Consider the following 26,529-nt stretch of genomic DNA (forward strand, 5'->3'; position numbering starts at 1 on the left):
GAGGTTTCTAAGTCGGTCGCGGCGCTGAGCGTCCCCCACCCATCCAGAGGCCCTACCTACCGGCGTGGCCTCTAGGACGGGCCTCTTGCTCGGTTGTCTGTAATGGCCACCCTCCCTCCCTCCGCAGACACGCGCCGGCAGACGACAGGAGGAGCGGCCAGCGGGGCGGGGGGCTGCGGTGCCTTTGTGCCTTTCCTCCCAGGGCTCGAGGTGGGCGCTGGAGGAAGGCTGGGGACCGGCCTGGGAGCCCCGCCAGGACGCCGTAGTTGGGGAGAAGTGGAATCTCTTCTCCCCCTCGCAAGGCTCGCCCGCATCGTAATTCTTTTTATTTTTACTTTCGAGCCTTGTAAGGCATGCGGATGGGGTAGGAGCGTTCCGGCGACACGTTGCCAGCGGCACAGCGCCGGCCCGCCCGCGTGGCCGGAGGCTGGGGAAGGGGCAGGCCGCGCGCCGCCCGCCCGCCCGCCAGCCCCGCCGCCCACGGTCGCGGCTACCCCGGGTCGCTGGGGCCCGCGCCGGTCACCCCCGCCCCGCGGCGCGGCGGGAGGCGAGTCCGCGCGGCCCAGGCCGGCCCGGGCCCTGGTGCGTCCCCCGGAAAGCGCTCGGGCACGGCGCGCGGGGTCGATCGCGGCGAGGGGCGCGCGGACATGGGCCGCCCCGGCGGGTCCGCACCCCGGGCAGCCGGCGGCCCGGCCCACGTTTTCCCTCTCTCCGGCTCCCTCCGCCCCCTCCGCTCCGTCCCTCCCCTCCGCGCCCCTCCCTCCCCGCGCTTCCCCTCCTCCTGCCTGGTCATGTGTCGCCTTTTTTTGTTTGCAGTGGAAACAATTTCTCGCCGCTCGGCGCGCCCCGGCCCGACGCGCCGCGGCGGAGGCGAGCGGGAGGCGGGACGGGGCGGGGAGAGCGGCGGGGCCGGCGGGAGGACGCGCGGCGCGCCCGGCGGACGCCGCAGGTCCCATGCCGCGCCGCGACCCCCGCGCCCCTGCCGCCCGCGTCCGCGGCCGCCCCCCGCCGCCCGCCGCGCCGCGCCCGCGCGTCCTTAGCCGGGCCACCAAGCGATGCCCGCTGGGCGTCCGCGAAACTTTGTGGGCTCCCGCTGAAGGGCTGCGGCGTCCCCGCGCCCCCGCTCCCCGCTCCGGCCAGGTGAGTTTGCTCCCCGCTCCCGCTGGCGCCCCGGTGGGGTTGGGGTGACTCGGGGCGGGGGCGCTCGTCCGAGGCCGTCTTGGAGGCGACCTCGCCGCTCACGGCAGAAGAGGGACTCCGCAGTTCCTGGGGGGAGGGCTCAGACTGGGGGGCCCGGCCGGGCGGGGAGACTGCAGCCCCCGAGCGGGGAAGTTGCCCGGTCCGAAGAGTTTCCTGCCCCGACGTGCGGGCTGTTTCCCGGTGTCTCGATTTCCAAAAGACGCCCGAAAGGAGCAGAGTTGGTATTGTCCGCGGAGGACGGGATCCCCGCCGTTCCGGGCCGGGGGAGGGGGTGCTGCTCTAGGGGAGACCCCAAGATGAGAAACAGGCTCCTAACAAAGATGCCCCCTCCCCCCAAACTGTGCGGGCTTGGCACCGGCAGTGAGCGTCTCCCGAGACCCCCGAGGCCTGACCCCTCCTTACCCCGGCTCTCTAGGAAACCCTCTTTGGGCCCTGGAGAAGTTGGGGGGACGGCGGGCTTTTATTGATGTGTTTTTAAGGCTCGCCGCGGTGCGGCCAATAAAAGGTTTATGACATCTGACCGGCAGTGAAGGTATGCGAGCTCCCAATTGCCCAGTATACGGGGAGCAGAGCGGTTTCCTCGTTGCTTGGCAACGTCGCTGATTGACGCGGGACGCAGCCAATCGCCGCTCCCGCAGGTCCCCTTGAAATGTTTTTGACAAGTACAGTAGACGGGAGTGGAGCGCGTACGTGCGCGCGCGCGCGCGCGCGGAGGGGGGTTACCCGGCCCCTCCAAACTCGCGACTGCCCTGCTCGGCTTGGAGAGGATTTCTTAACTTTTCAAAGTTCACTTCGAACATCTGTTCAAAGCTGGACCAGTAATGTGTTTGTCAGTTATTTGGAAACCTTCTGATAGTGGGCAAGAAATGCAGCTTTCCTGCTGCATTTTCTCCCTTGGAAAGCAAATAAGATAACAAAACACAGCAAATCATATAAAAACAGAAAGAGGGTGTGTGATTGTGTGTGTGTGGAATGTAACTAATAGCACACCGTAAAGTTGTAAGGAGGTCAGTAGTGAGTAACTATTTGCGTATCTGGTGGAGCAACCCTATTGTGGTAGCAGATTAAAAATGTTTGCCTAACTGCAGACTCACATGATCCGGATTCTCGCTCGCTCGCCCCCCCCCCCCCCCCCCCAAAATAGGAGGAAAAAAAGATTTGGCAAATTATGTAGTTAGAGTAGAATAATGGAAAACTCCTCAGCGGTGGTTTCTGGGAACTGTTTTTTAAAATGGAACTGTAGTGATCAGCAGCTCTTGATACCGTTGCTGCGAAAATGCTGGATTTATAGGGTTGCAGTTTACAGTTGGACAGCACGAGGGGACAGAAACAAAAAGCAGACAGATAATTCCTAGGTAGTGGACCCCCGTCACTCTCTTCTCCACAGTGCCATTTTTCTAATAAGACCATACTGCTGGCAATGTTTGTTTAAAACAAAAGAAAACATGGAGTATCGTGTGTTAGTTCCTTTGGGAAGCTTCTGACAAATAAGCAAATTGAAAAGAAAGAGCAGCATGTTGTCATAGCAACAGTGCAATTAAATTACTTTACTGTCAGCCATGATATAATTTTCCTGTTTGGAAGCTCGGGAGACATAAAACTTTAATCTGGAGCTGAAGTTGACTTCAGTGCCTGGAGTATTTCGTTCCGCTTTGTATTCTACTGTGTGGATATTCCCGGTTTTCAGAAACTTAGGGTTTCGTGATGGGATCTGGGGAAACTGGAAGGGAGACAAGCCTAGCTTTGATTTGTTCATAAAAATGGTAAAAACATTACCAGGCGGGGCTTCTGTCATACCCCCAAACCTAAAGATACGAGCTTATTCTTTAAATTGTGTCCTGTGCTACTCAGGTTAGGTTTCTTGTTGACGGAAAGAAGTCCCTGTGGCTGAAACTGGAAGTTTTCTGTCCTTGGAGCTGGGCATCTCTCAGTAGCTCCGGAAAGCTTCCTCCCGCCTTCTGCCCGCAGGTTCTGTGTGGGGACCTTGTGTTGGAGGGAGGGTGCTGGAGTTTTCAGGCACCCTTGGCTGGCCATTGGGTGTCTCACATTACGCTTTCTAGAATCCCATTCCAGAGCTTCCCCAGCTGAAGCAGTTACTTTCAGCACACTGCCAATGCGCATTTGGAGTCTTAGAATGATCGTGTCTGCTTTTTGTGTTCATTCTGTTTTTCTGGAGAGATGGCTTGATCTTCTTACTCACGGGGAGAAAATAAAACAGACATGTTTCTTAAACCAAGCCTATCGTGTGAGCGCTGCGAGTGGACAGTGGGAGACCTCTTTCATTATCTTTACTGTTCTTTCTGTCTTACACTGAGTACTCGAGGGTTGAATATGCTTTGTATCTATCGGGGTCATTCTGTTTGTGGACTTGCCACGTCCTCATTTTCTTTTCTCATCCGAAGTTGTACTCCCTGTTCTAGGTCATTGATAAAAATGGGGGTGGCATGGGGGGTGCAGAATAGAATTCTGTAGCGATTTTTGTTGCGTTTACCTTCCAGTTTAAGCTGCAGGTTGCTCCTCTAACTTTATTCACCAATTCTAATTTCAGTTAGTGGCTTGTCTTCACAGTCCCATTGATTGGTGCGGTGCCCAGAGTTACTCAGTTTTTCATCTGGGGTGTAGTGTCCCAGTAATTGAACGCACTTTTTCCTCTAGTTCCAACCCACAGAATTCCTTGTTTACCACTCTCTAAACTTGCCAGCTGTGATTAAAGTTGCAGAGTTTGGGGCCATTGCTTGTGGAGGAAAGATACAGTCAGATATAAAACACTACCAATCAGCACATGCTGTGGTCAGAATGTTAATTCTGGGACGGTTGTCATGGTTTTCATGTGGAGACAGCTGAACTTAATCTGAAACACCTGGTCTTAAACTTGCAGGTATTTTGCAGTGGGGGCAGGGAGGGAAGGATAAACCCTGAGGCCTAGAACCCCAAGTGACCAGAGTGTGGGGCATGGTGTTTACTTCGCAGTGTTTGTCGTGAGGCTTGAAAGAGTTCTTGCCTGTATATACATTCGTATTCTTTTTTTTTTTTTTTTTTTAAGATTTTATTTGACAGAGAGAGATCACAAGTAGGCAGAGAGACAGGGGGAAGCAGGGTCCCTGCTGAGCAGAGAGCCCCATTGGGGGGCTCTATTCCAGAACCCAGAGATCATGACCCGAGCTGAAGGCAGAGGCTTAACCCACTGAGCCACCCAGGTGCCACTATGCATTCATATTCTGAGGAGAAACTGAGGCACTAAGAAATAACTGATTATTCCCAGCGGGGCACAGTGATAATATAATGGTGATGTGAATCTGGGAAGAAAGCTTTGTAGAGTTCCCATTCTTTTTGTGATGTATTTGCATTATTAAAGATACTGTAAATAGTTTCAGTCTCCTTGTATTTTAAGAGGTGGCAGGGTCACAGGGCTACACTCGTGGACTGCTTTTACTTTATAGTGGTGGAGTGATGGGGTGGTGGGTCTGTTGTCCTCAGCCTGGCAGCAGGAGATGCTGTTCCCAGGGGCATGGGGTCCATAGAAGTGGTGGGGGTTGGGGGGGTGGGCGCAAAAGAATGAGGAGGGCACAGCTGCCTCTGTTTTGGGTTTCCCCAACTCATCTTTTCTTTGTACTCTGTTCACCAGGAGCCTTCACATAAATGGGTCCCGTCATGCCTCCCAGTAAGAAGCCAGAAAGCTCAGGAATTCGCGTCTCCAGTGGGCTGAGTCAGTGTTACCGGGGCGGTGGTTTCTCCAAGGCCCTGCAGGAGGACGATGACCTCGACTTCTCTCTGCCTGACATCCGATTAGAAGAGGGGGCCATGGAAGATGAGGAGCTGACCAATTTGAACTGGCTTCACGAGAGCAAGAACTTGCTGAAGAGCTTCGGGGAGTCAGTCCTCAGGAGTGTCAGCCCTGTCCAGGACCTGGACGATGACACCCCTCCATCCCCTGCCCACTCTGACATGCCCTACGATGCCAGGCAGAACCCCAACTGCAAACCCCCCTACTCCTTCAGCTGCCTCATATTTATGGCCATCGAGGACTCTCCAACCAAGCGCCTGCCAGTAAAGGATATCTACAACTGGATCTTGGAACATTTTCCGTATTTTGCAAATGCACCTACTGGGTGGAAAAACTCAGTGAGACATAATTTGTCTTTGAATAAGTGTTTTAAGAAAGTGGACAAGGAGAGGAGTCAGGTAAGCTCTTTGGGTCTGGAACTCAAGTTTTTCTTTTTTAAAAATGTGCCCTTTCTCCCCATGAAAAAACAATGTCGAGGGATGTAAATTCACTACACCGAAGGGCGCAGTTATAATTGAGTAATTTTATTTCATTCATTTGGTGGCAGAGAACGTCCTTTGCCTTCAACGTGGTCATTGGACTGTGTTTCTGGTCTTCATGCTGGATTGAGGGTTTCCCACTGTGGTATCTGAACATAATCGCAAAACGGTGGTTCGCATACTTGATTGGTTCTTGGGATCATCACTCAATGTGGATGGGTCCCTTTGGCTTTGCAGTACAGACACAGGTCCATGTTCCAAGGACAGCCATTAACCGTGGGGTATGTATGTATACATTGGAGGAAAATTGCCACCTGGGACAAGAGAAAAATGGCATTTCTTTTCTAAGTGTTAACTTGGAGAGGGGCAGCCTCTCCAGGATTCTAGAATAAATGGACAGTAATGGGCATTGGGAGGTGGCCAAACAGTACACTCCCATACCGGACAAAGACGTGGATTGCCGAGGTGACTCCAATAAAATCAGGCATACACGTAAGTGGTAACTTCAAAACAATGGGTATGAAAAATTGGGGTCAAGTTCCCTTTAGAGATGGGCTTCCAAGAGATTGACTTTTGACTGTACGGTCTTAGTCCAGGTTTCCTGGTCTGCTGAAACGAGAGTTTCTGTAATATCATGGTAGGAACAGTAGAGAGAGGGTTGACAGGGCTGGAACGCAGAGCTGCGGTCTGACTTTGGAGTTCTGAAAAGTTAACAGCTGCATTTGGGACGTAAGCTGGGAAATGTTCTGGCCCCAGAGTTGTCAGATTATTCCTGTATGTTTCAGCCTGGGTTTTCACCATAGTGACATTTCATTGTATAGCTGGAGATCTGCTTTTGCCCCTTCTTGAAGTTCGGCTGTGGGTCCACTGGCTGTGCAGTGTTGGGGCCTTTCCTTCTCCAGAAACATGGTCCTGTTTGCAGTAAAATCTAAGCTGGAGAAAACTCTGCTCGTCTTGGGCGTGGAAGAGTATGAATCAAGAAGGGGTGACGCCATATTTCTCCTTGCTGCAGCTGGGACACGTTTTTCTGCAAATGCTGTTCCCCCGGAGTTTATGTTCAAGATGGGGAGTGGGTATGCAGGGTTTGAGGAGGGGGCTTGCTTGGGAACCCCGGCAAGGATGTGGACACTCAGGAGCTTTGCCTTTGACTGCTGGGCCAGGCGATGCCTGGGTCTGGTGTGCACATGCAAATAGACCACACGTCCGTATTTTTCACTAAGTGTGACATTCGTGGGGCGCTTCCGCTGTCCCTGGGTGTCCACTGCTCTCTGTCCTTCCCTCCACCTCGCCAAAGGAGCACACGGAGACCGACCTCGTACTTGGTCTGTTGACTGCTTTACCATTCTTCTTTGAACTCAAAGAGGGTTCACCGCAACCCCGTCAAGATCCAAGTCCGTGCTATTAAATATTTCTGTATAGCTGGGTCTTTATGGTTAGGAGGGGAAAATCTTAGAAAGCAACTCCAGGATGAGAAGACAGTGAAGAAAATGCTGTCCAGGTCCCCCAGAGTCGCATGTCCCCGAGAAGGCGGCGAACAGCACGTTCAGTTTGGCACGAACCTGTCCTGTGTGTCACCGCCCGCCTGGCTCCGTGTTTGCCCGAAGGCAGCACACAGAAAAGTAACGGAGCAAACGCTCACTCAGAGCCATTCAACAAAGCAGCTCCGCAGTGTGCAGTGAGATTCGGACGGAGCCCCCCCTCCCCCGAGTGACAGGTGTGTTGGGCGGGGTGTGCGTGTGAGTGAAGGCACACAGGCTGGAGTGCCATCTCCCCCTTGTGTGCCCCCAGCCCCTGCTCGGGGAGTCCATTTTTCCAGGGGTGACGGTTGTCCTGTGGAAGTGGAATGGCTTTATGGATTTGAGATTGTTAATCTTAGGAAATGTGGGGTTCCGGATTCCTAGCTGTGCCGACCTGTATTGACGTGTTTCTTATCGGATGCCAGTCAGTGTTGTCGTTGGGAGGTTGTTCCCATTGTTTGTGATTTTACGAGAACAGAGCCCAGAGTGTGAGTTTTCCTCCGTTTCTCCTCCTTTCTTGGGTTACTCCCACCGCTTTCCAGGGTGCCTGTGCTGGCCCCTCCATTTGGGGTTTCTCCTCTGGCTAGCTCAGTAAAGGGGAAGGCATTCTCCCTGACACTTTGCTCAGTGAAAGCCTCTTTGGCTGTACAGGTAAGCTTGTTTTTCTCCCCCCGCCCCGGGGGATTTTACTTGCTGGTAGCTTCCACATTGAGGTTGGGCCACTGTGCAGCGACCAAGTGCCCCCGAATGTTGGTGAGAAATATGTGTTCGTTGAAGGGGGAGAACGGAAGGCTTGCACATTATAGACAATTTTTTTTTTTCTTCTGAAAGTGTGGAACACAGTTTTAAGCTCAGTATCACTGAGATTGCAGGATCCGGTGTGGTCCTTATCCTTGCGGGCTTGGAACACGTCCCCTGCTGGATACCTGCCTGCCTGGGATGTGGGAGAGGGATCTTCCAAGACTGCACCAGCAACCCCTGGGGCACCGTGCCATGAGCATTTCTGGCTCCCGCCCTGGAGATGCTCATTCAGTCGGTTTGAGGTGGGTTGGGGACGGATTGGTGGTTCTGATAAGCTCTATGGGTGTTTCTGACTTGCAGCCAGATTTGAGACTCCCTGAACTACATGCCCTCTTGGGTTCTTTCCAAAGCTGAGATTTCATCGGGAACATCTCATGAATGAGTAAGTCGGGGAGAATAGACAGTTTTGCTTCCATTTCTCTCTCTCTTCTCTCTCTCTCTCTCTCTCTTTTTTTTTTTTTTAAAGATTTTATTTATTTGATAGAGACACACAGCAAGAGAAGGAACACAAGCCGGGGGAGTGGGAGAGGGAGTGGGAGAGGGAGAAGCAGGCTTCCTGCCGAGCAGAGCACCCGATGTGGGGCTTGATCCCAGAACCCTGGGATCATGACCTGAGTTGATGGCAGATGCTTAACAACTGAGCCACCCAGGTGCCTCTACATTTTATCTCTTATAAGACTTGGATACATAAAGACTTAAAAGGGATTGTGAAAGATAGAATTTTTTTTTTGTAATCCTAGAGAAATTCAGACACACGTGGAGAGAGAGTAGCATGATGACTCCCTCTCACCCCCGTTGCCCACAACCAGCTCGAGAGTTCGCAAGCTTCGAAGCAGATCCAGATCTCAAGTCCTTTTTTTTTTTGTTTTGTTTTTTTTTAACTTTTTTTTTTCCCCCCATGTTCTTTTACCTACCGTGTGCAGAAGAAAAATCGCCAGGTTTTACATCAGCTCAATTCCGGCATCTCCCTGAACCAAGCAAACACTTCCTTGGTCTCACCTAATATCAGATCCATATTTAGAGATCTCTGAGGGTTTATAGAATGTTTGATTGAATTGGGATCCAAACGTGGTTTATGCTGTGCAGTTGGCTGTTAGGTGCCTGGCGTCTGTTTTCCTCGACAGCAGCCTCGGCCCCTCCCCTTTCCAGTGCCCTTCCTCATTAGAGACCCATCCATTGTGCTCTGGAGTGGCCCAGCTTCCGGCGGCTTCATGGCAATTTCATTTAGCATGTTCTTTTATCCCCTTGTATTTCTGTGAAATGGAAGTAAGGCTGGATCAAGTTTGGCCCCCCACCCCCCTAAAATGCTTTATAGACCATTCTCCCTTGTTCTCACGTGAGGAAGGCTGGTGGCCCCTCCTGGGGATGCCGAGTGTCAGCTGTGGGCCCACGCGGGGTTGGCTGTTTGCACCTGTGCAGAGTTCCCCACCAGCAGTGGCTGGACCTTTGCCTGAATCAATCACAGGAGAGTTTCAAAGTCTGAGAATTAAGTTTTATACCCCATAAATACAGATCTTGGTTAAGACTGTAAGATGAGCCCCTGCTAACCTCTCTGAGTACTTGTAAAGGAGAAGTAAAGTGCGATTCCCTTTTACAGACTGGATTATAACCGCTTGGGTATGTGTGTTTCTATTTCTGTGCCTTCTCTTTACTTCTTACTAGTTTAATGAAAAATGTTGTTGCAAGAGGGTTTACCAAGGAAACACTCTACAAAAGTATATTTATTGGGGTGCCTGGGTGGGTCAGTCCTTAAGCGTCTACCTTTGGCTAGGGTCATGATCCCAGGATGCTGGGATTAAGCCTGGCATCTGGCTCATGCTCAGCGGGAAGCCTGCTTCTCCCTCTCCCACTCCCCCCTACTTGTGTTCCCTCTCTTGCTGTGTCTCTCTCTGTTAAATAAATAAATATATATTTTTAAGAAAGTATGTTGAGGCGCCTGGGTGGCTCAGTGGGTTAAAGCCTCTGCCTTCGGCTCAGGTCATGATCTCAGGGTCCTGGGATCAAGCCCTGCATTGGGCTCTCTGCTCAGCGGGGAGCCTGCTTCCCCCTGCCTCTCTGCCTGCCTCTCTGCCTGTTTCTGATCTCTGTCTGCCAAATAAATAAATAAATAGATAGATAGATAGATAAATAAATAGTATGTTTATTAAATCCAGAGCTGGATTTTTTTAATTATTTATTTTATTATTAGTTTTTTTTAGTATTCTCTGTTTGCAGCAGGAGGCTGGAACCCACAAGCCCAAGAGTCAGAGTCACATGCTTTTTTCCTACTTAGCCAGCCACATGCCCCCTGGGCTGAGTGCTTTAAATACAGTTTTAGCTTATTGTCTTGGTTGAAAGAGGAGTGGATTAGAAGCCAGGCTACCTGGTTCTAGCTTTGATGCTGGTGCTAAGCTGTCTTGGCTCTCACGCGGAAGCAGGAATTTGTAATGGCCAGGCTTCTTCACTGGGGTCTTTGGAGATCAGAGGCTCTGCAGACAGCCTGAAATTATTGACCGCGTGCCCTGTGACTCTGCATGTTGCGTATTCCTGGAGGATCCCAAGATTTTGTTCATTCGATAAAAAGCGGATGAACAAATGGAACCTCCGACTCAGGAGAAGGGAAAAGCCACGTGTATTTTGTAATAACAGTAACAGACACAATATGGAAACCCCTTCTTTAAACCCTCCATATGCCATATCCCACTTCCTCACTACAGTCCTGTGAGGTAGGTCCTATTTTCCTTCTTCAAATAGGTGAGGAGTTAAGCTCAGAGCCGTTAAGGAACTCCCCAGAGGTCACAAAGCTGGTAAGTGGGAGAATGGGAATTCAGCTTCCCTCCGTCCAGGTTTGGAGGGCCTTCTGCTTAAACTAACCTGGGTGCTCGAATACACTCGGTAGACAGGCTGTTGCAGGTGATCTCTACATTCTTCCTCAAAATAGTCTATGAACATGACCTATAGGGAACTAAAATAACACCAGTAAACCCAGAATTTACTTTGGGGGTGCAGGGTAGAGAAAGAAACACAGAGAATCTTTTTGTGCTGTTGAGATGGGGCCAGATTCTGTCGTGGTCAGCAAATGGGAAGAGAGATGTGGCATCTGTACGAAGCCTACCACTGCCCTCTCGACTTCCTGCTTCCAGGATCCCTTCCAGGTCCCCTCCACTCGTCTGGCCCAAGTCCAGGGTCCCTTCTCTGTGCACAGACACTGTTCACACAAGCTCTCCCTTCCAGTTGCCAGGTCCCTTACGTTTCGCTTCTCCATCCACGTGGATGAGATTTTTTTCTCAAAGGCAGGTTGGAAAATGATCTCTTATGTGGCGGGACACCCCCATATGCACTGTTGCCTCTATTCTGCCCCCCACTTTGGTAGTGTCAGCGCCGTATCAGGAGCCTTTCCCGTTCCCGTGATGCTAGTCCGTGTACCCGTTCCAATGATGGTGCTTTTAGGAAGAAGAGATGACTTCTTTTCTTTTGGGTAAGGGATGCCCTTTGAAGGACTCCGTAGTCTGGTTTTGGTGGGGAAGGTCCTAAAAATCAGGGTAATGTGGAATCGGGGGACAGGCGGAAAATGAAAGTTTCTTCCTATGGGCTGCCTCTTGCTCACCAGTGCATACTGCCCAGCACGTGGCTTTTTCTTGTCCGTGCTAAACGTAGACTTTGTTGCCTTAGAAGGTTGAAACCTTTTCATGGTGTCCCAGCGCCTGAAGTAAATACAACCCCTTGTCGCCAGCGCTGGAGTAGGGAGCGTTTCGTACCAGCATCCGGTCATTCCAAGAAGCCTGTACCATCCTTGGCCACGTTCTCCCACGGATCCCAGCGCTCTGCTTCTTTCTGATTCTTCCAGATACTAGATGCATTGGCGGGGGTGGGGGGAATGCATTTCTGTTGTCCCAATCTTGCCGGCTTTTCATTGTCTGCTCATTCGCTCGTTCCAAACACTTCTTAAAATATCTGTTATTGTCCGTTCCTACTCTACTCAGTACACCAAGTGCTGGAAGGATGCAGAGTTGAATGTGCGGCTGGTGGTCCAGTGAGCCCCCCCAACGCCCTTTCCTCCTGGCTCCTGGAACTTACCAGCAGAAGTCCTTCCTTCCTCCCTATCCCCTCCTTTTGCTTATGTTTCCTGTTTCTGGCCCTTCTGTTTCAAAATACACTGTTTTCTCAGGTCCTCCCATAGTGATGGCTGTTACTGACCTCGCTAAGGAGCCCTACAAGTCTTCTGGAAAGCTTGGTTCTTCTGGACTCGAGGGCCCCACTGGTGGTCAGTAGCTCTCCCCATGAATGGTTCAAAAAATGCCGTGTTTTCTTTGGTAGGGCTACCTGGTACCTGGTAGGTGTATGGGGTGCTTCTTCATTGAAGCACTGCCTGGATATCCAAGCAACAAGAAATTGCTCTCAGAACCTCCCCCCGTTGAGCTGGAGAGGCTTTCGGATTTCCCTTTGAAATCACTTTGGCTGCAGGATAATTCTCTGCAGTAAATAATATGGGAAGTTGGCGCACTGACCTCCTATTTGAAAGTCATAGGTTTTGCTTCTTTCATAAATAATGATGGGTTGTTTGGATTAATCCATCGTCTCTCTCTTTCAGAGCCCTTGGTCATCTTAATGCTGTTAAGTTTTGGCAAGATGATGGCAGGTCTTAGATTTTATAGAAAATTCCCCATCTTCCCAGTGGACATTTTTGCACTTGAAACAGATGATTGTGTATTTTTAAAAGGCTAATGTAGTGTTTTGATGATACTGTGGTTTATTAGGCAGGTCTTTTGTTTATGAATTTTGGTTTTATGGTCACCTTAAAGTACCTTATTCCCAATCCCCACTCTTGTCACTTTTAGTATTTGCCGCTTGTCTCAGTGAATACATCTGCGTAGCCCTGTGAGGGTTAATCTTTTGGCTGCGTTTGGTTTAACATGGGCCTGAAGTTACTGTCAGAACTTCCCAGATGGTTCCATGGAGGGCCTCCGTGTTAGTAGGTCGTCAGTGTCTCTTTACCTGTGATTTCAGAGAAACCAGGGTCCTCTCCTTATTAGTTTGTTCAGTAGAATTATTTGGTAACATGAAAGGTTAAGTTAAAAAGCGAGATCTGGTTCTTGCCTTTTGGGAGCTTGATTGCAGGGAAATAGGAGCCATAATAAAAAATGAAGAAGAAGAAACCAGCACAGGTATGGGAAGCGTGCCAGGTTAGTGAGGTGACAGGTGTCGTTTGAGGTCAGAAAGCTTCTCTTCCCCAAAATGGGTCATGTGGGTACTCTTCATGGGGGGGAAGCACTCGACTAAATATAGGAAGCATTCTTCTGGTGTGGGAATGAGCACGGGACCTCCAAGGATGGATAAGGTAGGATGAGGTTTGACTATTTATTCTAGAAAATTCAAGCAGCAGTGAATTAAACACACTACAAGGGGATTAGTCTGCCACATAGAATAAGTCTTGAGGAGCCGGGCAGAGACACACATGCCATCTCTCTGCTCTGCTGTTCTTGGTCAGTGCTGGTTTCCATTCTCAGAGGCTCCTCGTGGTTGGAGGTGGCATCAGCTGGCATGTTTCCATGTAGGAAGTAGGAAGGGGTATGCAGGGAAGGACCCAAGGTGGGGGTCCCAATGATGTAGCAGTTTTTTTTTTTTTTTTTAATTTTTATTTATTTATTTGACAGAGAGAATACGAGCAGGCGGAGTAGCAGGCTCCCCACTGAGCAGGGAGCCAGATGTGGGGCTTAATCCCAGGATCCTGGGGTCATGACCTGAGCCGAAGGCACTAGCTTAACCAACTAGCCATCCAGGCACCTCTGAGTTAGCGGTTCTAAGGAGCTTTTTTGGAAACCCCACGGTCTGCTTTCATCTCATTGGCTGTCCTCTGGTCACATGACTACAAAGCAGGCTAAGAAAGGTAGTCTTGTGGCTGGGCCCACTGCAGTCCCAAATAAAACGTTGCTTGTGTTGCTAAGCAAGCATGGGATTTTCTGTCACTGAGGTCTAGAGGAGATGAATGGTGCTGGACTCAAGGGATGTGTTGGAACAGTGTCAGGGAAGAGGAAGGAGAGAGACGGGTGGTCAGGGAGGTTATGTAAGTAAGAGTAAGGTGTCGGTGGGGAAGCTAGCACAGCAAGGGGGAAACTTTAAATTGCTCTGGTAACTTAACTAAAGCAGAGACGCTGACCCATTTTTTTTTTTTTTTTTTTTTAAACATGGCAGTTAACCAAGGTTTTGCTTCAAGATATTCTGGTTAAATTGCATTTAATATTTTCAAAAGCAATAGCTTGATAGAGGTGAAGATGTAGTCTGTGCCAAGTATGATAAGAAAAGCAAGGAAATGTATGGTTGAAGATAGCACTGTAAAGTTGTTTTTTCAATAATAACCTGCCAGTTTGCCGTGTGAGGTTACAGAGCATTCCAAGAACGGGATGAAGTCTTTGATGTGTGTGTGTACACACGCTCACGGGTGTGTTGTCTCAGCAAGAGACCAGTCAATACAGGCGGAGAGATTGTGCTGCTTCCCCGGGGAGATGCTCTCCAGTGACCTCTTGGTCTCGTCCTCTTGTCCCCACAGAATAGGTGGGGTTCCGCTCTGTGCCCGGTGGGTTCAAGTTCAGGCTTGTCTTCCATTTGCTGGGGTTCTGTGAAATGCCTCTCAGAGGCTGTGTCTGTACTCCTCTAGGGGCAGGACCGAGAAGTGATTTAACTAATGTCACTAGACAGAAAACAGTCAGCTAGCAGGACGTTTGTACACTTTGTTTTTAGGAGGAAAAATAAAAAAGGGCCAAGTCACATGAGCGCTACTCTCATCATGGCTCTGGTGGGGGTGGGGGGAAGCATCCGGGGTCTCCTGAAATCAGAGTACAGCAGTGTGGCCCAGAGCTGCGCCCTGCGCAGTATTCTGAGAATACCGCATGGAATGCTCAATTCTTTCAGTGTCTTCCAAAGATGCCATCATGAAAAGGGAGAACCTGTGTTCGTAGCCTTGATTCCGAGACCCTGCAGAAGCCTTAGTTTGCAAAGTAAAAATAGACTCAGCGTTTGCCAAAAAAGTAGCTTCGTCCTTTTAGAAGCATTTTTAGCAGTGATCATTCATGCCACACATACATGGGGAGTGCCAAGCACAGTTTGGGTGCCTAGGCTATAGCGGTAACCTGTTATAGTTAATTACCCATCTGTTCTAGACTATCCATAGGGCGGGAAGAAGGGGAGGGCGATGTCCATGTTAAATAGTAGGTCCATACATGGACGCCTGGGTAAGAGATCAGATAGTGATACACGCAATGAAGATACAACAGGGTAATTTGCTGGAGAGGGGTGGGGAGGAGAGCAGGAGGCTTCCTGGAGGTGCTTTCGGGCCATGCTTTAAATGGCAATAGGGGTGCTGCAAAGATTGGAACAGAGAGCACAGCAGGTGCAGAGGCCCTGAGGTAGCAACAGCTTGAAATGTCCAAGGAAAAGAAAGAAGGCTAGTAGAAAGCACATTAAAGAGGGAGAATGAGACGTTTTAAAGAGACATCAGGGAGAGAAGCATGTATCTGGGCTGGTTCCAGTGGTGGTTAGAGATGACAAGAAATGGTGCTGGCTTAGACCAGAGTTGGGGTTTGCAGATGAGGGGTTGTGGGCAGATGAGCGTTGGGAAGTCAGATGGCGGACAGAGCAGAAATTCTGTTTTGACCATGTTAAATTTGAGGTGGCTTTTGAACATCTGAGCGGAGCTATCAGTTTGGAGCTTTGATATGTGAGTTTCAAGCTCAGCAGAGAAGTCAGAGCAGAGGTATAAATCTGGGACACATTAGCACTTAGTTGGTGGAAACTAAAGAGGATTTCTGGATTATCTCTCCATCAGAAAGGAAAAATCAAACCTCTGTTTCAGTTCTTACTAAAAATTACATTTCCACTACCATTTGACTAGAGAATTCATTTTAGGGTATCTTCATATTTAGAGGGAAAAATTCAGAATTATTTCAAAAACAACTTACCTGTAGTTATTATAGTTCCTGCCTGTAGTTTTGCAGGCAGAAAACAAACCTTTGCTTTTTTGTAACGAGATGGTAATTTCTAATTGTGCTCCGGGCTGGTGGTGCCTCGGAGATGGGGAGAGAAATGCACTCTAGTAAACACCCCATTTAGCAAAGCCCCCTAACCCATGACTTCCCTGAGTTCCCTGCCATCTGGTCCCTGGCTGGAGAGAGGAATTTTTCTTGTATATGTGTTTCCATAGCAACGAGTTTGCAGTTGATATGGAAAGTAAGCAGTTGCCTTAGCAACAGAGTTGCTGATGTGGTGGCTCCCCAGCTTCCAGGGAATGGAGAAGCTGACCAAACTAGTTTAGATGCATCGAGTAGGGCACTGTAATGTAGGGCTGCACACGCCAGCCCTGCCAGTGTAGGATCCCTTCTGCTTTAAAAGAGATCGCAGCCCCTCCCCTCCACCAGAAGGAAGGCTTACTGAGGTAATAAATCAGACAGAAGTAGCTGCTGTCAGTTGAAATAGATTATAAGAGGGATTTCCCGGTGGAATTTATTTAGTTTCTCTTAAAGGAGAATGTCGTAGTTTGGTTGCAAGGAAAGGAAAGCCACCCAGGCTGGCATCTGTAAAAGAGTGTTTGTCCCAAAGATAGAATAATCAGTCCCACCGGGCAGGTGGTGAGGCACAAAAAAACACATCTTGGGTCTGCAGTCAGTGGAACTGCTCCCTACGTCGTCCCTCAGTGGTCCCTCGGGGATGCTCATCCCCACCTTTCTGTGGGTTCCAGTTTCTTCTTTGCAGTCTAGCTTCCTCTGTGTGGCTGTTGATTTCTGCTGCATAACACCATTGGCTTACTGCGATGGAAACTTGGGAGCCAGCCCTCTCGATGTGATGGTCGCCGTGCCCAGAGACATCAGCCCCATCATTTCTGTGCAGTGTCTCTCTCATAGTTCCAGACACACGGACTTAGTCATCCTGGGCTAGATGCTCAGGTCTGGTCGAAACAAGGGCAGGGTTTTCTGGATCCCGGCATCTGCTGGGATGCTCCTTCATGTGGGCTGGGGTCAGGGCTGGAAACCTGCCTGCCACAAAAAAATTTGGAAACCTTTGGTCTTTCAAAAACATTTCAGTAATCAAAATAAAAATAAGAGGAGCTTTTGAGTGTTTTATATTCTCTTTCCCTTTGTGTCTCCTCAGGGCACCTGTCCCCAGGTGTTGGAGACTAATATACCAGTGAATACTGGGACCATCCAAGTCTCCTTTCCGATTCTTTATCATTGCTGTGATGACTTCATCTTCCTTGCGTTTTGTTTCCATAGATTTGGGGCTGGCATTTCCCAAACTAGCAAAGTTTTTCTTTGGTGGCCACTTGTTCCTGCCAGCTGCCCTCAAATTGCCTATAATCACAGGGTTGAATGATTACCCAAAATTATGAACTCTAGCCCCCTGTTCTAGACAGGAATAAATGTCAGCTATCCAACACAAGTTGTCCAGATTTTCAAGATCAAGAGATTGGATAACGGTTCTTGCTAACCGGCCCATGTCATCCCAACATGGGGAAAAAACGTAATTACTCTGTGCAGGGACTGGCAGAGACAATACAGAGAGATTACCAAACTTTGGTGTCGTGGACTGGGCAAAGATAAAAAGAGACCAGAAAGATTAAAAGTGGCATTTGCCATTTACCAAAGGATTGACCAATGGCCAAGATTACATGGTTTGGAAATCCAAAGGAGAAAAATGATGCCTAATGGGAAGTGGAACCATGGTGGGACTCCTGGGGACGGCACAGAATTTCATTAGCCGGACCCTTCAGGAAGACCAGGACAACAGGGGTAGTTGGCAAGGAGAGAGGAGGTCATGAATCACCAGGGTTAGCTTGCCATGGTCAGGGGGGAGCGGACAGCCTGGGGAATAGAATGGGAAGTCATATGCGCGAAGCAGAGTGTGCAAAATGGAAACTGATATTTTCACAGAGCTTATGGGGCGCTGTTTGGAATTGCGTGAGGCATTTGTATCTATGAACTTACAGCTTTCCAGCAACTGCAAAGTCAATATTAGGTTCTTTTTACAGGTGGAGAAACTGAGGCTCAGAAAGATTCCATGGCTTGCTGAGATGACATGACCCAGATGTTGAAACCAAGATTCTTCTTGCTTTTCCTTTCTCAGAGGGCTCCTGTAGGAGGGAGAGGAACATAGGCTTGGGAAGGTAGTTTGGGCTGGACCGTGGGGTTCTTGGGAGCCACGGTCGGGAATCGAGCCTCTGCTCTGAAGGCAGTAGGGAGCCCTCAGACATTTCTGAGCATGGGCACCACAGAAACACAGGTACGAAGCAGGAGCCCAGAGGTTTGCACAACAGCCCTGTTCTCCATGCAGGAGGCCACAGCAGTCCCAGAATGATTTTCTATAGACTTAACTAACTGTGGACCAGACTTTTATACAAAAACAAACAAACAAACAAACAAAAAAAACAAAAAAACCCAATCTGCAACTCATTTTCATTTTAACTGTTTGACTCTCATTTTTATTTAGTGGATCCTATTTATGCTGACCATTGCTTTTATTTATTTGTCACTGCTTGGATTTATGTCTTGACCCTTCTGGAATTCACACAGTGAGTAGAGGAAGAAGACGAGTGACCCACCCCTCAGCAGGACCCTTTGGATCTGGTCATTTTCTGATGTTGAGATAGATTGTTACCCCCTTCTGCTTGAGATGCTGATGTCGTTTCCCCTCCGCTGTTACAGGGAAGCACAGTAATGTTAATCTTTTAGTTCGGTAGGGGAAAGGCCGAGTAGATGATTTTACTCATTCTTTTGTTTATTTAACCACACTGAGTTCTTAGAATGTGGAGGACATTGCACTAGGTGCTGTGTACGCGGGGGGCACAGCAAAGCAGCGCTGGGTCCTTGGAGGACACCTTGGGGTCACCCCTGATGCTTCCCTCTTCTTGACTCTCAAACCCAATCGGTTACAAAGATCTCTTGATTAGGCCCTTGGCTCTCCTGTTCTCTGATCTCCACTGTCCCTCCTGAAGTCCATCTGCTAGAGTGCTGCGAGAGGCTTCAGTACCCAGACTCGAATTCTCTCCAAGCCCTTGGGTGGTTCCTGTTACCTCCAGTGGTTTGTCTCAAAGTGTGGCTCTGACCACCAGCTTTAGAATAATCTAGAATGTTTATTAGAAATGCAGATTTCTGGGCCTTAGCCCCACCGAGAACCTGTGGTACTGCTGCCTGGGAATCGGCATTTACACAAGCTCCCCAGACGATTCTATTTTACCCTGAAATTTGAAAGCAAGGTTTAGAGGACCTAGTTCAAACCCTTCAGCAGGGTTTATGAGGTCTGCCTTTCTAATACTTTTTTAAAATTATGGGTGATTTCAGGACTGTATCATAATGGACTTCAAAGTCCAGTGTGGTTCTCGCGGGAGTTGACACAACATATGTATTATTCACAGGGGCCCCATCTTGTTCCATCCTTTCTCCCCTTGGCCCTTCCCACCCTCTCTGCTCTAGCAGTTTAATTTAATTTAATTTGATTTAATTTTTTAAAAATTTATTTGAGAGGGAGAGAGCACACACGTGAGTGGGGTAAGGGGCACAGGGAAAGAATCCTGAAGCAGACTAAGTCGCCCAGGCACCCCCTTGCTGGCTGGATTATTTTAAAGCAAATCCCAGGCACCAAATTATATTGTGATGGCTTCAAATATTTCAGAATGCATCTCTAATACATGATGAGAACACACACACACACCCCCTACAAAACCATTATCACTCCTAAAAACAAGTTACTGTGATTCTTTACTGTCCCCTAAAATCCCGTCCCTTTTAGAATTTACCTGATTGTTTTAAAAAAAAAAAAAAAAAAGATTCAGCAGTGGTTTACTCAAATTAGAATCCAAAGCAGGTCCACATGTGGCATTTCATTGATGTGTCTCTTAAAATCTCTTTTTGATCTGTGCTCCTTCCTCTTCTCTCCCCCTCACCATTTAAAGGAAGCTGTTTCCCTTTCATCCCCTTCTCCATCATTATTCTGATGTTCCAGTCTTTTCACCATATCCCAGGACTCCCCGTTCCTCCAAAGGCCATGTGCTCTAATGCTGACCGTCACTTGTGTATTCTGTTCTCTCTGCCCAAAATACTCTTCCTCCTTTTTTCTCCTCCGGACGCCGCGTTCTCCACTTGGGTGACCCTGGTCAGCTCCATCTCTGCAAAACCTTCCCGACCACCCCTTCCCGTTGTGGATTTTGTTCTCACTTTGCCTCCTACTTGATGGTATGATGATCTCCTGAGTATCTGTCCCTGCCACATACCGTTCCCCTCTCCCTTCCCTCCCCACCCTGAGATGCAGAGCAGGGATCACGTGTTACCCATTTTGGCGTCTCTGGGGGCCAGCATGTTGCCTGCCATGGGCTAGTCCCCTTGAAATCCCTTACGAGAGAATGGATGAACCGTCAGCCACCAGTTCAAGTGTTTATGATAAATGTAGGGTCAGCTTTTTGGAAATACTTGAGTATTTACTGTTATAATAAGGTTTGTGTCCCCTGCGTGAGTAGCTTTCTCTAATTAGGAAGAGTACCGCTTTCTAATGGTTTCTCCATCCACTGCAAGACTGGGTTTGCCCGATTAACTGCCTCCGGCTGCCTTCAGTGGCCAGCGTTGTGGACATCACTACCACCCTCTTGTCAAGAATTAATGAAAGGAAGAGAGCCTTTGCGTCGAATGTCCTGACCGAGGAGTGTTCTACAGGTGGGAGAGAAAGAGGTGGTTCGAGCCATACGACGGAATTGCCCCTCGCCCTAGGAAGTTCACTGAGTTGTACATAACATCCGATAGTGTGTCACTTCTGTGAGAGTGAATGCAAGCACGACAGATTTTCTTACCTGTCGGTGTTCCTTGAACCTTAGAGATCTCTTCCCTGGGATCCTAGAAGGTCACGTTGGTTTACAGAAGAGTCTGAGGTCCAGACAGTGCAAGTGACGTGCCGAAAACCCGTCTCTCTGGGTGAAGAGCCCAGGGCCAAGCCTTTTCTTGTCCGATGCTCCTCTCTGCATTATCTCACTCGTCCCTGAGGCCTTGAGATGCCCATTAATTGGAAATGGACGTGAACTTGTGCCTTTTACACGGGGTTTATTTTCCTTCATGTGTCTTACTTTGAGTCACTGAGTGTACTGAGTTTTTAAAATAAATGATGTATCATTTTCTGTTCATGACCTTTGAAAATAATGCTCAAAGTTATCACATATTTTGTTTCATTAACTACTTGGACTATCCTTGAATTTTAGTTTTTGAATGAGTCTGTGGACACTGTTTTGCATTACCTGCTAATTCACATTCTGACCATCGATGAAACCCACACAGATCTTTCCTGGTGAGCAAAGGACCTGGTCCTGTTTGTTGATACGGGTGTTATGTGTAGGGAATGCAAATTATCAAGAAGCGCTGACCAGTGTAGCCAGAGGACTGTTGCAACATTTTTTACTTGAGGATATGTCCTGATTAACTCTATATTCACTGTCTCTGTTTTTTTTTTTGTTTTTGTTTTTGTTTTAAGATTTATTTATCTTAGCATGCCCCATGCACGAGTGTGGAAAGGGGCAGAGGGAAAGACTCTTAAAGCAGACTCCCCACTGAGCGGGGATCCCGATGAGAGGCCGGATCCCACAACCCTGAGATCATGAACTGAGCCCAAACCAAGAGGCAGACATTTCAATCACTGAGCCACCCAGGCGCCCCTTGACTATGTCAAAGGCTTTCCCCACTCCTTACAGATCAGTTTATATCTAGGGGTGTTGTTTCTCTTAAATAATATTAATAAGGAATGAGGTAATGATACCACTTCTGTATGGTGCCTTATAACTTCCTTACAAGTCATTCACTTAACACATGTTGATTTCATGCTTGTCGAAGGGCGTTGTGCTAGGCAGCAGGAAAACGAGGATGATTGCAGTTTAGTGGGAGAGCAGCGTAAAGGAGATAGTCCAGCGAGGCCTATCATGTCTGTACAAGGTGCTGTGGGAGGGAAGGCGAGGCTGCGACTGCTTCTTGGTTTTTGTAGGACTCGAAGAGCAGGGTTTCAGTCATGCAGAGAGGCTTTATAGAGAGCTTGTCAAGTGCACGGAGCACTGAAGTAGAGGCACAGGGTTCCTGGGTTCTAGAGCAGACTTGGTCACTGGCCTGGACTGGGACCAGTACCTGCATCTCTCTGAATCTTCGATTTCCCCACCCTGTTCAGTAGACCTTGTCACGTGGACCCACGATGTTTATGCAGTGTGTTTCTCCAGTAATTCACGTGGGAGCTGAGTTGGCTTTGATCCCTGGCTCCCCAGCTCAACTCATGGCCAAGGAGGACTCGCCAGGGTCCCTGCGGTGGGAGCGGCAGCTCACCCCGCCGTGCAGAACAAGTGTACATGTGGGATTTCCCAAGTGCCGGGGAAGGTGCGCACCTGGAGGCCCACCCTCACACCGTTCATTCTGCAGGCGGCCTCTTCTGCGTGGGACAGTGGCGCTGGCACGTGTGTGATCTTGTGCCACAGTTAAGGTGTATGCAGTCAGTGCGGACGGGGCTCGGTAGCTGGGCTTAAGTTGGATCTCGTGCCTCCCTGGGACCCCGCCGTGTCTCTTGCCTTCCCCTGCATGTCCCAGCCAGCGGTTGGCCCCAACCTCTTGTCACCATTCTCCCAGCGCTCCTGACACCCCAGGATTGGGGGACGGTAGCTCCAAGTATCCTATTCCTGTGGAAGTGGGATTCTGGACCGTGCATGGCCACCGGGCGCCCTTGGCACACGCAGGCATCTGGCCAGATCTTTTCGGCCACCATGTCCACAGTGGGCTCTTGGTTTCTTTCTTTCTCTGTGTATATTTCTCTCTCTCTCTCTGGTGTGTCTGTACATTTCTTTTGATGATGATGTCCCCTTTATCAGAATGCATTTAGTGAAGTCAGAGGCTGTGAAGGGCACCTGTGACCAGGGTCATCTCTCCTCCTCACGTTCCTGCTCCAGAGGAGTGGTACCTCTGAAACTGCCCCCCCCCCCCCATGTAGTAACTGAGTCACTCCTGTCTCTCTCTGGACAGGCCTGCTGTCCGTGCAGGTGTCATTTATTGCCAGATGGTTATTTTCTGAACAGTGATTGACTCTCATGAAACGCAATCCTAGTTGGTCTTTCTTTTCCCTCCTGTGTAAAATGCCAGGTTTTCTCACTTTGAGCCATTTGTATGGCCTGGTGCTGAGGTTTACCCCAGGTTTGGGGGGCGGGGGCTGTGTTCGTGGCTGTCACCTGGCTGTATCTGGTGGAGGGCCACGCTCACCCTCCGTACTTGGGAGATGGCGCAAAGCTTTGCAGATCATCTGTTCAGAAACGGCAGCTCATGCACATGGTGTCGTTGTTGGATTTCTCAAGGTATGTACCCAGCATTTGCTGGTCTAAGCAAGCACTGGAGGCTGAGTAGTTTCTCAAAAAAGGCGGGTTGGAGCTCCAGTCCGTGGTACTTATGAATGTGGCCTTTTTGGAAAATAAGATCTTGTACTCAAGATGAGGGCATTACTGGGTTAGGATAGGCCTTAATTCAGTATAACTGATGTCCTTGTAAGAAAAGGAGAAGAGGCACAGACCTGCATTCAGGGGAGATGGAAGTGGAGGTTAGAGGGACGTGTCTACAAGCCAAGAAACTCGGGCATTGCTATCACCCAGCAAAAGCTTGGAGAGAGGGATGGAACACATCCTCTTTCACAACTTCCAGAAGGAACCGGCTCTGCTGACCCCTGGATGGTGGTCTTCAGGCCAGAACAGGGAGAGAATAAAGTTCTGTTGTTCTAAGCCACCAGTTAGTGGCGCTTTTTTCTAGCGGCCGTGGACACGAACACAGCAATGAAAAGAAGCAGTGATGAATTTCCACCTGCGCTGGGGACAAAGGGTAGCGGCCGGCGGCACGTGCTTAGAAATTACACAACAGGGCTGAGTCCTCCTACAGAGGAGGCCAGTGAGCTCTGGGAAGTGTGTGGCCACCCGCTGGGGGCTCCAGAAGCCATGTCTCCAGGGCTTAGAACTTCTCTCAGCCATAACGGCCTTTTCAAGTACATTTGAAACCTTAACCTTGTTCACATTAAGGACGCAGCCACATTCGGGGGCAAGTGGCTTGTTTTCCTCTTCAGTTTTAGGTGGCCAGTGAGGAGAGCACAGATCTCAACAGAGTGGGGAGGCTCTGTAGGGTGTCGGTTGTGTTTGCTGCACATGCCGCAGACAAAGAGCGCAGGGGCAGAGACCACGGGTCCCAAATGGGTCCCATTATTCTGGGGCAAGAGCTTATTGGTTGTGCCCTTGAACTTGCTTTTCTTTATCGGAAGTGATTTGTAGTAAGGGTCAGCATACTCCTTTTCTTCTAAGTGAAAGCATTTTATTTAAAAAAATAAAAACAAAAAAAACCACCGTTCTCACTGTCTCTCTCAGGTAGAGGTTAGTGTGGGGTGATGGAGCAGGAGGAGGATTTAGCTTTTCTAGCTTTTTTAAAAATTTAAGATTTTATTTATTTGGGGGAGAGCTCAGAGGGAGACTGAGAGGGAGAAGCAGACTTCCAGCTGAGCCGAGAGCCCGATGTGGGGTTCGGTCCCAGAACCTGAGTGAGCGTGAGGCAGATGTTTAAGTGACTGAGCCACCCAGGTGCCTGTTAGCTTTTCTAGGTTTATTTGAAAATCTTAAAGCACACCCTCCTATTTTTAAAGTTTTTATTTGTTTATCTAAGTAATTACTACACCCAGCGTGGGGCTTGAACTCCTAGCCCTTGAGATCAAGAGTCACATGCTCCTCCCTCCGAGCCAGCCGGGTGCCCCTATGTCCTCCTATTTTATTTATTTATTTATTTATTTTTAAAAGATTTTATTTATTTATTTGACAGAGAGAGAGATCACAAATAGGCAGAGAGACAGACAGAGAGAGAGATGAGGAGAAGCAGGCTCCCTGCTGAGCAGAGAGCCCTATGCGGGACTCGATCCCAGGCCCCTGGGATCATGACCTGAGCCGAAGGTAGAGGCTTAACCCACTGAGCCACCGAGGCGCCCCTATCCTCCTATTTTAAACTCATGACTCTCATCCCATCTTCTCAAAACCTGACGTGTTGTTAGGAAGGCATTCTTCCTGATGGCATTGACTTTCTTGACTCACTCCTCTCTCCTCTGAGTTTGAGGTGTTTACAGGCCTGGTTTGGTCCTGCCCTGGGCTATGTCCTGCACCAGGCCTGTGTCTCAGGGACCCACCCCCTTGGCTTCCATGTCCGTAGCAGGGTCTTGGATGCGCTGATCCTGTAGGGTAATAAACCCGTTCTCGCTGCCTGGTGCTCAGCGTGAATCGGTACAACCAGGTACCATTCCTGCTCAGCCATTCTTATTCAGGGCCTCTGTAAACCTTGAACTTGGAAGTTCAAGGCGATTCTTTTCTGGAGGGAGTAACACGTTCTTCAACAGCAAACCCTTTGCTTGAAACACGAAGTCACGCGACTCAGTTTGCACAACTGTGAATGCTCACATCAGTTGAGTTCTTGGTTCAGAGGCGGAGGGCCTGACTGAATAATTCTGCATCAGAATCCCTTTAGAATTATTAGTGTATTGGCTACTTTGTTCCGGATGACTCAGTGTTTGTGTGACCTCAGCTCTACCAAGCATCTGAAGGCGCTTTTGTCGAGTGTCTTCAATTTGCCCAGTGTCACAACATTTTAATTTCTGAGCCACAGTCATGCCCTTTAAACCTGGCTGCTTTTCAAGGAGGGGGACCTGCTCGCCGCCCTTGAGAGTTGAGGTCAGTCCAGGGCTGCCGATGGGCGGTCAGGCTGCTTCTCAGGGTCAAGGTGATTCCCTCCTCCAGAGTTCTCACCCTTCGTAATTGGCCCCGGGAGACCAAATACAAATAAGTACATGCCGTTCCCTCACACCAGTCCACTTCATCTGTGGCGCGTGGCGGGCTGGACTGTGCCATCTAGCAGCTGGCAAGAGAACTTTCTGGAGATGCCGCCTCCTCAGAGCTTCATCAGCTCCTCTGTGCTGAAGCTCTGAGCTTTTCTTTTGTCAGTGACCTTCTTTCCTCAGTGACAAGGGCAGGGCCTCTTGAGGAACAGGACTAAGTATAAATATGGGCTCTGCCTCAGAGAACGTCCCCCTCACATAGGTGTGGCGTCTCCCACAACATTGCCGGGGGTTGGCAGGGACTTCCGAAGGGTTTCCTGAGATTTGGGTCATAGAGTGAATTCAGTTACTTTGGAGCTTCCTTGCACCATTTTTATTTTCTGTAATACCTTGTATTTTATTTTCTGGGCTCCCCCCCCCCCCCAGTTGACACCCAGAGTAAAGGCACATTCAATAATAAGAATTCTCTAGTATCTAATACAAAAATGATACTGCTTGTCAGTTTGAAGAAAAAGCAAATTGTCTGCTCTGTGGGTTGGGATTTCCTCTTTTAAAAAAAAAGCAGCTTAGAGAAAATCCCTGAACATAGTCTCCTGATTGAAAAATATATTAGTGGATTTCACGGCTTTATCATTTTCTTAAAGTAACAGTTTTCCTTACTTTTAAAAAAATATATATTGCTGTTGAGACATATGGCTGAAAACATTCCCAGTGCAGAATTTAGGATGGTTTACAAAACTGAAAAAAAGCCTTTGTTTCATAAGATTGTGTCGAGAAGAAGCTTACTATTCCTTAAGTCCAGTCCTCTGCCTTGGGACAAAGGACAGGTGTCCTTTCTATAGCCATGACCAGCCTGGGTCATTTCGGTGATACCTTCGGTGGGGGGGGCTTGCTATACTGACAGCTTCAGCCCACCTTTGGCGTGCTAAATTTG

General features: G+C 49.1%; 1 protein-coding gene across 5 annotated transcripts in view; it reads left to right on the forward strand.

The window, feature by feature from the left end:
- Positions 1-26,529, forward strand: part of FOXN3 (forkhead box N3) — a 397,011-nt gene that overhangs the window by 168,741 nt on the left and 201,741 nt on the right. For 4 of the 5 annotated variants that reach the window (XM_059373546.1, XM_059373549.1, XM_059373550.1 and 1 more), the window contains exon 3: positions 4,826-5,382. In XM_059373546.1, the coding sequence (XP_059229529.1) occupies positions 4,840-5,382 (543 nt within the window). In that variant the 5' untranslated portion in view covers positions 4,826-4,839. Of the gene's footprint in view, positions 1-1,001; positions 1,141-4,825; positions 5,383-26,529 lie in introns of those variants that run through there. The other variant, XM_059373547.1, reaches the window with a different exon arrangement.

Source organism: Mustela nigripes, chromosome 13 (assembly GCF_022355385.1).
Source record: "Mustela nigripes isolate SB6536 chromosome 13, MUSNIG.SB6536, whole genome shotgun sequence".
Taxonomy (NCBI): domain Eukaryota; kingdom Metazoa; phylum Chordata; class Mammalia; order Carnivora; family Mustelidae; genus Mustela; species Mustela nigripes.